Here is a 16,090-nt window from a genome sequence, read left to right as displayed (position 1 = left end):
AAATTCTTTTAAACATTTATACACACTAATATACATTTAATATACATTCATGCATGTTTTACAACTCTTATACATATTTTTATACATTAGAACTCACATTTATATGAAGACACTAATTTATTCAAATTTGAACATATTTATAAATAGTTTTGTGCACATTTATACACATTCAAACTTTATAAAACATTTATAAACAGGTAATTGAAAACATTTATACACATTTAAGCACATTTTGTACACGTTTATACACCTTTAAGCCCATTTTGTACACATTTAAGCACACTTTGTATACATTTATACACATTTATACGTATTTATACACATTTTGTACACATTTATATACATTTAAGCACATTTATGCACATTTATACATTTATACACATTTTGTATAGATTTATATACCCTTAAGCACATTTTGTATGCATTTATACACATTTAAGCACATTTTGTATACATTTATACATGTATACACATTTAAGCACATTTTGTATACATTTATACATTTATACACATTTAAGCACATTTTGTATGCATTTATACATATTTAAACACATTTTGAATACATACATTTATACACATTTAAGCACATTTTGTATACATTTATATACATTTATGCACATTTTGTATATATTTATACACATTTATTCACATTTAAGTACATTTTGCATACATTTATACACATTTCAGCACATTTATAGACATTTGCAAATTTATACACATTTAAGCACATTTTGTATACATTTATACATATTTCAGCACATTTTGGGTACATTTATACACACTTACATTTCAGCACATTTTGTACACATTTATACACATTTAAGCACATTTATGCACATTTAAACATTTATACATATTTAAACACATTTTGTATACATTTACACACATTTAAGCACATTTTGTATGCATTTATACACATTTAATCACATTTTGTATACATTTATACACATTTATGCACTTTTTTACATTTATACACATTTAAGCACATTTTGCACACATTTATACATATTTAAGCATATTTTGTACACATTTATACATATAAGCACATTTTGTATACATTTATACACATTTAAGCACATTTATGCACATTTATACGTTTATACACATTTAAGCACATTTTGCATACCTTTATACACATTTAAGCACAATTTGTGTTCATTTATACACATTCAAGCACATTCATGCACATTTTTACATTTATACACATTTCGTATACATTTATATATATTTAAGCACATTTTACATACATTTATACACATTTAAGCACATTTTGTATACATCAAAATAATTTCCGATTTAATAATTTTATTTTTGACAAAATTAATTTTTTTTTGCAGTGAAGACGATAGAGAAGATTGAACATTAAAAAAAATAATTATATAATTTTAAATAAAACATTTTTGTTAGACATTAACCGTTAATAAAATTCATATTAAATGTTTTAAATATTAGTAAAAAATATATATTATTTAAAATAAATCAACAAGTGCATTTACTGCAAACACCTCAAACCAATTTTTTTCAAAAATCATTTTCCAAAAATATTTTGTATCTTTTCAATAATGGCAAATACAGCAAACACTTCTATACAAACACACACACCGTTTTCAATCGCCGATATTTTAACAAGAAGACATAAAAACAATAATATCACTAAAGAGTCAGATAACTCTTATCTGTCGAATAAGAGCTATCTTGGGGATAAAACCATTGGTGGGCAAAACGAAGACCAAGCTTTGGATATGAGACGGAATCACATATTACAGGATAGTTCTGGTAAGAATAGTATTAATAATAATAATAATAAATATAAATGAATAATTATGCAAAGCTTTAAAGTATTTATTTGTGAATATATTTTTCAAATACATTATTCATATAGAAAAGTTTTAAATTAAATAGTCTACAATATTGTCTCAGAGCAAAATACCCTACAACAACTCGGTATACTCGGTATACCTACTCGGAAAACGCAATTAAAATGAAAAATAATGGCAAAAGAATCTAAACTATTTTTGCAACAACTAATTATTAAGTGTTTATTTTATATTGGTTTAATGTTTATATACAGTAGAACCTGCTTAAGACGATTATGCTCTATAAACTTTAACGCATAATACGCCACTCCATGCCGGTCTAATTGTCTCGTGCAAGATTCGTTTTTAGTCCCGAGAAAATCGTCTTAACGGGGTTCTACTGTATACAAAGACATATATAAATATATTCATAAATATTCTTCCACAAATCCATTACCTAAATTACTATTTGATAAAAAGCTTTTTTAAAAAGTTTTTCCCATAGAAGAGAAACTGCTACCCCTAATTTTTTATTTTCATCCCTAATGACACCATAAAGGTGTTACACAACACTTTTAGGCATTAACTAATTACAGGTGGCACAACCTGGCACCATTATATATATATATATATATATATATAATATATATATATATATATATATATATATTACACAACCCTTGATTCACCGTTTCAATACAAAAACGTTTCGACTGTCATCATCAGCGATTACGTAAAATTAGCACCCATTAGCCTAATATGCAAGTTATAAATATATTTCATTTTCTATTGACCTTTATGAGTATACCGAGTTGTTGTAGAGGTTTTTGATATTCGACAATACTGTAGATTATTTAATTTTAAACAAATTTGTCTGATACATCATTCATATTAATCGAATGGTTTTGAAGTTACAATAGCTATAATAAATGAATGCGTAAACTATTGACACTATAACAATATGAAATTGGTATGCAAGGTTTGAAATTGGTATGCAAGGTTTGAACTCAAATTTGGAGCATACCGACTTGCTCTAAGGACTTATATTGTTAGAAAGATTGTTAGATAATTGAATTTTTAACAAATTACTCTAATACGTCATTCATATTAATCAAATGGTTTAAAAGTTACAAGCGATATAATAAATTAATACACCTAATACATAAAATAATTCAATAACTATGATTGCACAAACTTAAAGAAGTTTAACTTCAATTTTCTTCCAGATAGCGATTCAGCGATGTCAAACTTACATCAGGACAGATTTCGTGAATCGATTTCGCCAATTTGTCGAAAAAAGAGATCCAGGGCCGCATTCAGTCATGCACAGGTAAAAAAATGGACTAACAAATTTTTTTATAACTTGAATTTTTTAGTTCAGAAGATACATTTTTACTTATAAATTAATTTTATTATTAATATATTAATAATTAATTATATTTTTTTTTATTTATCTATCCATTGCTTTATCTATCTATTTGTTTACCTTTCTATTTATCTATCTATCTATTTTGTTTATATACCTATCTAAGTATATATCTATCTATCTACCTATTTATTTATTTATTGATTTATATTTTTATTTTTTTATTTCCCAGGTTTACGAATTGGAACGTCGTTTTTCCACCCAGAGATACCTAAGTGGCCCCGAACGTTCAGAGTTGGCTAAAGCACTCAGACTGACAGAAACGCAGGTCAAGATTTGGTTCCAGAACCGAAGATATAAAACTAAACGAAAACAGTTACAAGTGAGTGGAAAAATATCAGTTTTAGTATTTGTTGCCATAGTAGACATATTAAAGTATAACATGTTAAAGTTACTACATCCTAGTATCAATAGTACGTCCTGCAGAGCTCTTGGAAAACGCTTCACGCTTTTCACATTTGATCAAAGTCGTTCGTGTACGTTTCTTAGATAAATACGAATAAATCAAATTTTGCAAAAAGACTTATCAATTTTAGTATTTGTTATCGTAGTAGACATGTTAAAGTATAACATGTTGAAGTTACTATATCCTAGTACCAATAGAACGTCCTGCAGAGCTCTTGAAAAACGCGTCACTCTTTTCATATTTGATAAAAGTCGTTCGTGTAGGTACGTTTCTCAGAAAAATACGAGTATTTAAAAAAATTGTAAAAGACTCATCAATTTTAGTATTTGGTATCCTAGTAGTCATATTAAATTATAACATGGTTAATTTTCATGAACTTACTTCAAACAGTACGTAAAAATCTCAAATGTTTGTAAGAAAACTCATCAATTTTAGTATTTGTCATCATACTAGACACATCACAGTATAACATATCTCAACCCCAACCCCCTACTACAACCCAGTTTCCTTTACTTCCAGCTCCAAGAATCAGCAATGTTAGCAAAACGCGTCGCCGTCAAAGTCCTCGTACATTCTAACCAGCAAAACGCACCAGTCGACTACCACCATCACCATCACCAAATTCTAAATCCGAATGCAACTTCGTTAAACTTCGACTCGGGCACGAACTTGTACGGAAACAGCCGACAAGGCGACAGCAGTCAGATGAGGCAGATCCTGCAGCAACAGCTGCTGAATCAGCAGCTACTTTACAGGTAAGGAGGAGGATGTAGATTTATTTATTATATTTCTTGCAACTTTTAAACCGGTTGTTTAATGTAGATGGCGATTTTTGGAGATTGGTACAGAATTTAATCGTTTATGAAGTTGTCTAATATTATGGCGACTTACAGCAACTCGGTGTACTTCAAAATCGCTTTTAATAACAGACTCATCAGTCATCATCAAATATTTTGCACTTTTATTTATTATTTCTCTTGTAACTTTCAAACCGTTTAATGATGTATACAGAAGATATGCACGGTATTAAATCGTCTATGTTATTGTCTAATATTATACCACCCTACAGCAATCAAATCAGTATATTTTAAAAAATGTTATTAAAAATCAAGCTCAGCAATGACAACACTGTGAAATGGATAAATATGCTCTATATGAAAAAATTGAGTAAATTTTGATGAAAATCACCAGATGTTGCTATTTTTTGTACAATATTAATTGTTTATCACATATTTGTAATTTTTTGTTCAAATTTTTAATTGCAGACAACAATTATCACCGGTAACACGTTTTGTAGATTATTCATCCAATGATGTCTTGAGTCAAGTTTATCAGCAGCAGTTGCAACTTTATGCAGGTAATTTTATAAAATAAAATATATTTATATATATATTATATATATATATATATAAATATTTTTATATATGTATATATTATTTGATTTGTTCAAAATTAGTTAATAACAATTAGTAGAACATATACTTATATACAAATCTTCTGTTGATAATCATATCAGAACACGTGTACATTTTGATACAACCAAATGTACCACAACAACTCCTTATATCCCAAAAACGCCTTCAAACCCAACCACACCAAACAAAAAACGCAGTACACCACCAGACACTTTTTCTTTCCAACTCTCACAACTCCTTAACAACTACACTGATCGACCTCAACTCTTCACCAACTTCCAGCCAAAACATCCCTCTAAACACCTCCTTAACATCAAAATTCAACCCCAATACTCTATAACCTCTAAACAACCCTTCAATTCCAGCCAACCCCGCCGCTCTTTCGTACATGTGCTGCCCTCCTGTGCCGGAGTTACACACTGCAGCCGACGTTTCGAGGCAAAGAGAAGACAAACAAAGGCCTTCATCAGTGAAAAATGATTTAGAAAATAGTGATGATAAAAAGAGTTTAGAGTTATTAAAAATAAAGTTAATATAAATGATGCGACCAGTAGTGATGGTTCTAGTGACAGTGATGAAGTTGAAATTGAATAAAGAAATAAGTAATAAAAATAAATAAATGTAAAGCAATATTTATAGATAAACACACACACACACACACACACACATATATATATATATATATATATAAATTTTAATGTAGCAACTTCTTTAACGTTACTGTAGTTTTAATTTTAATTAATTAATCATGTATATATTATTTAATTAATAATAGCAATAATGTACATACATATATATAATTAAATGCAGCAATAAAACCAAAAAATTAGCAATAGATTAGATTTAACCATATTAGCCCACCGTACTATATATAGCAACAAAAACGCATTTATTTATTATTTCTCTTGTAACTTTAAAACCATTCGATTAATATGAATGATGTACTTGACAAATTTGTTTAAAATTATATTATCTACAATATCGTCTTACAACAGAGACTCTAGAACTCTCGGTATACTCCAAAAATGTAACAGAATTGTGCAATTAAATTTTGGGCTAATATTTAGGTAATTAGTATTAGAAATGTTATTATAAATATATATGTATATGTGCAATAGAACAATAAATTAATAAAAATAATGTTATTAAGTGTTTTTATTTTTGACTCTGACTGACTCATTGTGTTTTTTTTTTTTACTGTTTCAAGAAAAACATTTTAGGGTCATTTCTACAAAGAGTCGGCGTACAAAACAACTGTTTTCAATGTTGTAATTGTATATTTTATATTTTTAAATGTACATTTATTTTTGTTTAGTTTAAAATTGTTAACTAAAACTCACAACTCACAATTTAAATTTCAAATTCAAATTTCGCGCTTCCGTCCGCCATATTGAATTCGTTGACAGCTTCACATTGAACTAGCTGTCACTTTTCTATTACGATAAAAACGTGAATTTTATTAAAAATCTGTCAATTTATTAATTACTAAGTGATTATTATTATCAAATAATGCCAAATTAACAATGTATCGTGTTTACGAAAGTTTAAATTACTCACAACTTAAATTTCAAATTCTAAATTCAAATTTAGCGCTTTCGTCAGCCATATTGAATCCGTTGACAGCTTCACTTTTAACCAGCTGTCACTTTTCTATTTATACACAAACAGACGCCATGTCTGCCAAAAAAGTAAATTTTATCAAAAATCTGTCAATTTGGTAATTACTAAGTGATTATTATTATCAATTAATGTCTAATTAACAATGTCTCGTGCTTACGAAAGCGTACACAGATTACAGAATAATTTGAACCATAAAAACCAAAACCTAACCTCACAACAGAACAGGACTAATATTTACACCAAAAACGACAGATTTTCAAGAAACGAGGAAATTCATTGTGAAAATAGTGACGAGACTAACTTGTTTTACAGTTTTCAAATGCAAGTCGAGGAATGCGATAGAGATAATTCAAACAGTGGTAAATATCAACAACAAATGTATACTCCAGCTTCAAGCAAAACTTTACAATTACCAGTTTTACAACTGCCTTGTGAAAAATGTGATAAGACATTTCCATCTAAGCAGTCTTTAAGTGCACACATAAGAATCTTCCACGGTCCTTCGTTAAACAAGACACCAGATGGTCATGTCCAGCACGAATGCGAATACTGCCACAAACTGTTCTCCCAAGCAACCGGCTTAGCAGAACACAGACGTATACACACAGGTGAAAAACCATACCAATGCAAAGTCTGCCTAAAATCCTTCTCGAGATCTATTTATCTTTGTGTGCATTCAAGATCACACACAGGAGAACGCCCATACTCCTGCAAAATCTGCAACAAATCCTTCACACAAAAGAAGTCTTTATCCAGTCATGCTAGGATACATACAGGTGAACGTCCGTTTAGTTGTACGGAGTGCCATAAGCCTTTTGCTCGGTCCAGTTATTTGAGGATTCATATGAGATCTCATACGGGGGAACGCCCGTACACTTGTGCTGTGTGTGATAAATCGTTTTCACAAAAAACAGTCCTTGTCGGTGCATATGAAGACTCATACGAACCAGAAAAGTGGGGGGAAGAAGAAGAAGGGTCAGAAGGATGATAGTTTTTCAGGTAAAGATAATAGTAATATAGCTAACGATGTGATTTTTCAATATATTTTTTGTAAGGGTCAGCCTAAAATCTCTTTTAAGGGGGGCGATACATGTAATCGCCTTAATTTTTACCATTTTTTGAGGACTTTTTAAACTGGGAAGGAATGACTGAATCTTTTTGAACTTTTTTAGGGTTATTTATTATATATTAAAATACACAAAAAAAAATTTTTTTTTAATTTTTTTTTTTAAATGGCTGCCGTAAAAATAAATCTGCCAAGACCCTCTCGGAAAACGCCATCAATTTGCGGGCGTTCTCACTTTTCGTACGGTGATTTGAAATCAAAAAAATTAGTTTGTACGTGTTCATAAAACATATATCTTCTAGTTAAACCAAAAAAAAAATTTAAAAAGTCACAAAATCGTAAATTGGCACACCTCAGAAAAAAAAGTTCGATTTTTCACCTTTTTTTCAATGGTTTTTTTTGGTAAAAGGGTTAATTTTTGAAAATTTTTTTGGAATGTTTGAGGTTTAACTAGAAGCTGTTACTGTAAAGTAGATGTGTGCAAAATTTCATTAGAATCGGTTGAGAACTTTTTGAGTTATCACGCCCGCAAATTTCAAAAACGTCGTTTTGAGAAAAACGCGTTTAAAGTTTTGACACAGAAACAGATAAGAGTACAATAGCACTCAAGCGTCAAGTTGAGGCATGGCACTTAAATGAGTTTTTATTGTATAAATAATGATAATTTTGTTTTGAATATTTACAGGCATATTTTTGAGATGTTATTGTAACGATTTATGAAAAAAAAAATCGATTTTTTTTTCTTGTTACATGTATCGCCCCCCTTAAGTTACTAAAAGGAGTTTTGGCTATAAATTTTGTAAGAAACAAATACAGATAATTCAATTACCTTCAATTTTATCTAACATAAGTTTATACTTTTATCACTTTTTCAGGTAATTATCTTCTGTTTTATTCTAAAAATATCTTTTTTTTTAACAAGATTCTATCCTTTTACATAATTTTCATTCTAGCATCAACTATATTGTTATTACTTCATGGGGGGTAGGCTCTAGAAATCTATTCATTCATTATTCTTCATTCATCAATTACCAAAAGTAGTTTATGGGGGAAGGCTCTAGAAGTCTCTTCATTAATTATTCTTTATTCCTCAATTACCAAAAGTAGTTCAAGGAGGGAGGCTCTAGAAGTCTATTTATTAATTATTATGTACTTTATGAGAAACAATTATAGATAATTTAATTAACTAATACACATAATTTAATTAGCTAATACAGATAATTTAATTAGCTACATTTTTATCTAAAACTATTTTTTAGTTTATTAATTAGTTTAAGTTTTATGCTAAAATAACTGTCTACTACTTGACTAGTCTTTAAAATCGATTTTAAGTTACTAAAAGTCCTTTTAGCTCAATGTTTTGTGAAAAATAAATACAGATAATTAAATTAGCTACATTTTCATCCAACTCAATTTTTTAGTTCATTAATTAGTTAAGTAGGTATCTTGAGTTTTGTTATAAAAGACCTTTTTTGAACAAGATTCTATCATTTTTCTTTTGCTCCTTGTCCCCATGGAAACCACTCTTTGAGATCACTTTATGGGGGGAGGCTATAGAATTCTATTCTTTACTTCGTGAGAAACAAATATAGATGCTACATACTAAGTCTATATTAAAGTAACCCTTGCGATTACAATCATTTATCTTAATTTTTTTATATTGGCACGTTTATGCAACTTGCTTTAAAGCAAAGTGCCACTTACATCTAGTTTTGATCATAAAAATCAAATAAACATACAAGAAAGCGTCGTATTAGGTTGGGACGACTTGGTAAGCAAAAGCTATTTTTTGAACAAAACTAGTGGAAAGTTGATGAATCTCATTTATTATTGATGAAGTCGAGTCGTAAATAACACTTAGACTTAAGGCAAAATGCCACTTACACCTAGTTTTAAGAAACATTCACTACAGAAGTCATCATAGACTTGCTTTTTATATAAAATGTGAGAGCTAATGGCATAAATTAGAAGAATAATAAAGGTTTATTAATAAAAGTGAGAAAAGAACAGAATTCTAGATCCTCCCCCCTTAAAGTAATGTCCAACTGCGGTATCCGCGAGTCCTAAGTCTGGTTTGCTTAAAAGCATTCCCTTCAATGCTTTATTTCTTTGCAGGTGATGATAACTGTTACACTCCCAACGGTGTCATCTCACAAGATCTGCATCTGCCAAGGGACAGAATGATGGATGTTGACTCATCCTTAAGTTCTTCACCAGGACAACCTTTACCAAGCAGTCCTGGATCCATGACGGATCCCAAAACTTCACCAAGACTACTTGTCCAGACAACAAACTTTAATGGAAGCCCACAATCAACTGATACGATACTTGGATCCAACCAGAGCCACATATCCAGAACCACTTGCACAAAACTACACGTCTACGCACCCAAAAGCACCAGCAGCACCCAAAAACAATCCAGCGCCTAAAACCACACCAGCACCTAAAACAATACCTCCAACAATCCCAAAACTCCTGGTAACACCAGACATACTTCCTAGACACCACTTAGACCCATCACCGCGTCCACACTTCCCTCTGCCTTACTAGAAAACGGATTACCATTCGTGCCTCTGCAACCCAATGGCAAACCTCACGAGTATCTGTGCAAAGACTGTGGTGAAGGGTTCCCCAATATGAGGGACTTAGGACTCCATGAGAGGACCCATACAGGGTTGTACAAGTATCAGTGCAAGTTGTGCTCAAAGGCTTTTAGGAAGAGTTATAACTTAGGCTGCATATGAGGTCTCATACCGGTGAAAAACCTTACCAGTGTACGACCTGTGGGAAGTGGTTCACGCAATCGAGCTCGTTGCTGGTGCATATGAAGATACACGCTAAGGAAAAGGAGGAGGCCAACCAGGGGTAAGAAAAAAATTGTATATATATGATAAAATAAGATTTGTGTATGTATTTGGTGCAAAATGTAGTTATTTTATTGTAGACAACTCTATTTAAAAATGTAAATAAATAAAGAAAGGACATGGCTGATCTTTATTCAAAGTTGTGGAAATATTTTTTAATATAATATTATTTATTAAATTTTAATACTCTTGTGATGTAGTTTTAAAACGCTATTAAAAGTATTATAAATAATAAATTTATATAAATTTAAGTCTGGAAACGAAACAGAGCGTAACAATTACGTCACAATTTTTTAGGATATAATATTATGGAGAAAGGACTTCACCTTTATACAAAAGTAGTGCGGAAATATTTTTTGTTTATAATATTATTGATTGAATTTTAATATTCTTGGGATGATTAATAACTTGAGAGTTTTATTGTTAGTTTGGAAACGAACAGAAGCGTAACAACTACGTCACATTTTTCAAGATATAATATTATATGTTAATGCAAAAAGGATCTGACTGATCTTTATACAAAAGAATTGTGGAAATATTTTTTATTATAATTATTGATTGAATTGATTGATTGATTGAATTTTGTTACTCTTGTCTAATATCTTGTCTAAATTTGGAAACGAAACAAAAGCGTAACAACTACGTCACATTTTTTTGAAATACTATATTGTACGAATGAAGAAAGGACTTGACCTATTTTTATATAAAATAATTGTGAATTTTTTCTGTTACAACATTATTGATTAAATTTTATGAATATTAAAAAAGTGAAGCTTTTAATGTTAGTCTGGAAACGAAACGGAAACGTAACAACTACATCACAAGAGCATTTTAGGATTTAATATAATATATAGATATATTTTAAAATATTTCGACATACAAAAAATGTAGAAATTGTTTGAAAAAAAATTAGCACAGTTTTTTGGATTTGTTGCAAGATGTAGATCATTCCTTGCACTAGTGTTTTTTATGCTGAAGAAGTTTAAATATTTTTTTTTCTATACTACAATTAGTATATATATTTATTTATAATTAATAAACAAATTAAAATCTTTCTTTTATAATAACAATAGTGTTTTCATTATAAAATATAAATTATTGGTAACAAACTTACCAACTTTTTGTCCCGGTGTCAGCAATTATTGTGTTCATTTGTATCTGCAAAAAAGAGAAAATAATTGTAATATATTTTAGACATTTATATCTTATTTTAAATAGTTATTATAATTGTAATATAAATAGAATAAATAAATGATCTTGTTTATATTAAAAGTATAAGGGTATACCAAAGTCACTTGTGGTTCGATTTGCACAATCGAAGAATAAATTGTTTATATGTAAACATATTTATATTTATATATATATATATATATATATATATGAACAATATATATGTATATATTTATGTGTATATATACATAAATATATATTTAGTACAATTGTTACTAAATTGTTTAAATAATATAAAAAAATATCACATGCAGCTTAGAACTTGTATAGTTTACTTATAAGAATTTATTTAAATATTAAAATGTTAATATTTATTTAATTATAATATATATATTATATATAATATATATATATATATTGCTATGTATAATTTAAATGTTATACCAAAATATATACAAATCGATAAATGTGTTCATCGATAAATTAAATTTAGAAATATATATTTAAATATTATATAATATAAAAATTGTAATTTGGTTTTTTTTAGATGCTAAAACAATATTGTATTATTTTTGGAGTTCTTGTAATTATTATAATGAAAATAAATATATACAAATAATAATTATAATGGTTTTTGTTATAATTTTCTGGTGTTGGAAATTATTTTCAAAAACTTGAGAATGTAGAATGCAACTTGAGAATGTTTATATTATTTTTTAAGTGCCCAACAGCACTTGAGAATAATATTTTCCCAAATACAGTAGATCACTTGTTTACATAATTATCTAAAAGATAAAAAAAATCATTCATAATTCAAACAAGTCACAACAGAAATTGTATTGAGAAATTTTTTATTCCCATTGAATCATTGATGGACAACCCTATTTAAAAAAACTTTATCATACAAAAATAGAACTTGATAAAAATATTATTGTGCATTTTTTTATAATTATTTATTAAATTTTAATAGGCTTTTAATTAACTACTAAAAATTAATATAAAATATTAAATGTTTTAATGTTCTAAAACCGACACATAAACGTAACAACTACGTTGTTGTGCTGTTCTTGTAATTATCTTAAAAGTTTGAATTTTATACAAAAATTATCTACCAAAATATTGTTTCTATTTCTATTTAAAAAAAGCTTAACGAAATCAAAATTATTATAAATAAATTAAGTTTCAACGTTGGTCTACAAATGAAACAAAAACGTAGCAACTACGTTGCGGTTGTTGCTTGAGAGTTATCAAGTGCACTTTTTTAGTTTTTTGCAATTATTTATAAAACTGTGAACTTAAGAGAAAAATTATCTGAGGGAATGTTGTTGCTTATAAAATTACATAAATTTGCTTAATAAATTCATTATGGAAAAAATAACTTTATTTATAAAAAAAAATATGTAGGTTTTTGTGAGATAAGGTAAACGTTTGTAATTTATTGCTAAAACTACTGGATATTTTTTCACGTTTTTGCTATTATTTAAAAAACTACAAATTTTACATCAAAATAGTATTTGTAGTAGTTACAGCTTTCACAATTCTTCGAAATATAAAGGTTTAAATTTCAAATTATTTAAATAAATAAAGTTTTGTAAGATTACGAAACGCATATTAGTATTGCACATGGCACGTGGTATAATTATATATTATATAATTTTTTCAACATGCTTATTTGGAAAATTTGTAGCTTAGAAAATTTTGCATAAAATTTGTAAACAAACTTAGCTTCTAAAATTTAATTTTTTTAGCAAAAAAAATAATTCAAAATCGCTTTTATGACAAATATACATTTTTTACACAGGACTTGGGACAATATAATATATTGACTTCTCCTGTGAGACAATTATAGTGAAAAAAATTGCATTAATTTATAAAATAAATTAAAATATCTTTCAAAAATAACACATTTAAATATTTACATATTTTTTACAAGTAGCTCATCCTTAAATAAATCTTTCCCTTCACTGCTTTAACCAAACAAACCAATCTCTCCAAAAGTGGTTTCTGTTAAATATCATTTAACAGACAATTAATACGAAAAAGAAATACTTATTATAAATAATGTGTCTACCGTTTAAATACTCTCAAGTACTTTTCGAAATTAAAAAAATATATTTGGGACCTTATTTTCAAGGGTCACACAAGTGACTTGTTAGTGATATAGGTCAGAGACAGGATGGAAAAAATCAGAACTAGTTGTAAGTGGTATTTTGCCTTGAGGCAAGTTGGATAAATGATGAATAAGAATTGTGTTTTGAATATATAGCATTTTTTTATTTCAAATCTGGTAACTTTTAAACCATTCGATTAATATGAATGACGTAAAAGACAAATTTATACAGAATTAAATCAGAATTATACAGAATCTATAACTCTTCTATATAATAAACGATTCTTGATCAACTCGGTATACTTTAAAAACTATTTCAAAGATCTACTATTTATTTTAGCTCTTTCGTATAGTTTAAGCATTCATTTACTATATCTCTTGTAACTTCTAAACCATTCGATTAATATGAATGATGGGTTTGACAAATTTATTCAAAATTGAATAATCTATAATGTTATCTAATATTTTAAGACCCTACATCAACTCGTTCTAATCGTAAATGACATTCGAAAATGAAATATGTAAATAAAAACAGAAGCCCTAGTTTCTCATAAATTTCAAGTGTTTTCCATAATGATTGTGTTGTGTTAGGTCTTGTTCTTTTAGTACCTAATTAAGATTAGTAATTAAATTTAATAATTTATTTTAATTATGTATATATATATATATATATATATATATATATACCAGCTGTCCCGGCAAACGTTATTTAGCCTAAAAAATATTTCTACAAATCTTCTGTATAAAAAATAACTAAGTGATTATGAATGTAGAAGTATGTACTGAAAGAGGCATCTAATACAAATTAAATGGATGGTTTATCCACTGCAACCCATGCCACATCCAATTAAATTGAATTGAACATAATCTGTCAAAACCATTTGACATTTGACGTATGAGCAGCCCTCTATTGTTTTGTTCTAAATTAAGCTTCTACAAAAAAAATTAAAAAATTGAAGGTTTCTATAAGGTTTTGAAATAATTTCTCATCTTTACCACAACCTCTGCATTCATAAATATTGCAAGACTAAAAGTGGTCAAATCGGTTCAGCCGTATTCGAGTTTTAGCATACCTAACATAATATCGAGCTCCATTTATATATATATATATATATATATATATTTATATATATATATATGTGTGTGTGTGTGTGTATGTATATATTCCCGGTAATCGTCCAATCAAGAAATGCTTCTGCGGTTGAACGATTTCTATACAATTTCCTCAAAAAGAAAATTCTTTTCCGATAGAAAAAGAAATAAACGACGACACGAACGAAAAACTCTCTAAGGATCAGAGATACTCAAACGTTGTACAGTAAATTATAATTTAACACAAAAAATGTATAAGATGTTCTCGTGCCACGAATACCCATTGTCCCGACTGATAGTGTAGTGTATTTGTTTATTATTATATAACTTTTGAAGTTTAAAGATTATCAAATAGTGTCTTCGAGAACTTTGTTCATAAATAAACTATCTACAAAGTGTTCTAATATTATAATTCTACAGCAACTCGGTATACTTTAAAATGGCATTCAAATTAACATAGTATTGCAAGCGGTGTGCTTTTAACAGAAATGTATTGTTTGTTCACTAAAACCTCAATAACTTTTTAAATTGTTCAACAACATTGAATGAAGTATTAAGAAAACATTTATATTATTAAATTATCTACATTTTGTTCTAATATTACAATGCTCTACGGCAACTCGGTATACTTTAAAATGGTATTCAAGAATAACACGATGCAAGCGATGTGCTTTTAACAGAAATGTAGTTTGTTCACTAAAACCTCAATAACTATTTAAATTGTTCAACAACATCAAATGAAGTATTCAGCAATCTTTTACAATATTAAATTATCAACAATTTGTTCTAATATTATAATGCTCTACAGCAACTCGGTATACTTTAAAATCGCATTCGAAAATCACCGTTTGACAATCCCTGTCGCCTAAATTACCGGCAAAGATTTAACAAGTAATTTTTGTTGTAAGGTTTTGTGAAAAGAGGGAATATAACTTTATCCCATTGGCAAATTGCTTTATTATCCAATTAGGAACACATTGTACAAATATATATATATATATATATATATATATATGTATATATATATAAATGTATAGGGGAGACTAGGGTTTGCAATAGCAATGCCCTTTCAACAGGATAATCATAAAAAGATCCACCAACGATATCTCAAAAACAAGTAAAGTT

At 28.3% G+C, this 16,090-nt stretch overlaps 2 protein-coding genes across 2 annotated transcripts; both read left to right on the top strand.

The window, feature by feature from the left end:
* Positions 1-1,562: 1,562 nt before the first annotated feature.
* Positions 1,563-5,581, top strand: LOC113363093 (homeobox protein zampogna-like). Its single transcript, XM_026605578.1, has 6 exons — positions 1,563-1,776; positions 3,023-3,126; positions 3,395-3,544; positions 4,148-4,383; positions 4,894-4,985; positions 5,409-5,581. The coding sequence occupies exons 1-6, from the start codon at positions 1,563-1,565 to the stop codon at positions 5,579-5,581; spliced, it is 969 nt and encodes a 322-aa protein (XP_026461363.1).
* A 1,077-nt stretch (positions 5,582-6,658) lies between these two features.
* Positions 6,659-9,969, top strand: LOC113372465 (oocyte zinc finger protein XlCOF28-like). The gene is made up of 2 exons (XM_026612801.1): positions 6,659-7,662; positions 9,845-9,969. The coding sequence occupies exon 1, from the start codon at positions 6,806-6,808 to the stop codon at positions 7,649-7,651; it is 846 nt and encodes a 281-aa protein (XP_026468586.1). The 5' UTR covers positions 6,659-6,805; the 3' UTR covers positions 7,652-7,662; positions 9,845-9,969.
* The last annotated feature ends 6,121 nt before the right edge of the window (positions 9,970-16,090 follow it).

The sequence above is a fragment of the Ctenocephalides felis genome, unplaced genomic scaffold (genome assembly GCF_003426905.1).
Source record: "Ctenocephalides felis isolate EL2017-DRISC unplaced genomic scaffold, ASM342690v1 CF-g0.4_SCAFFOLD_00845, whole genome shotgun sequence".
NCBI lineage: Eukaryota > Metazoa > Arthropoda > Insecta > Siphonaptera > Pulicidae > Ctenocephalides > Ctenocephalides felis.
Note: the sequence above shows the minus strand (reverse complement) of the source record. Positions and strands in the feature narration are given on the sequence as shown.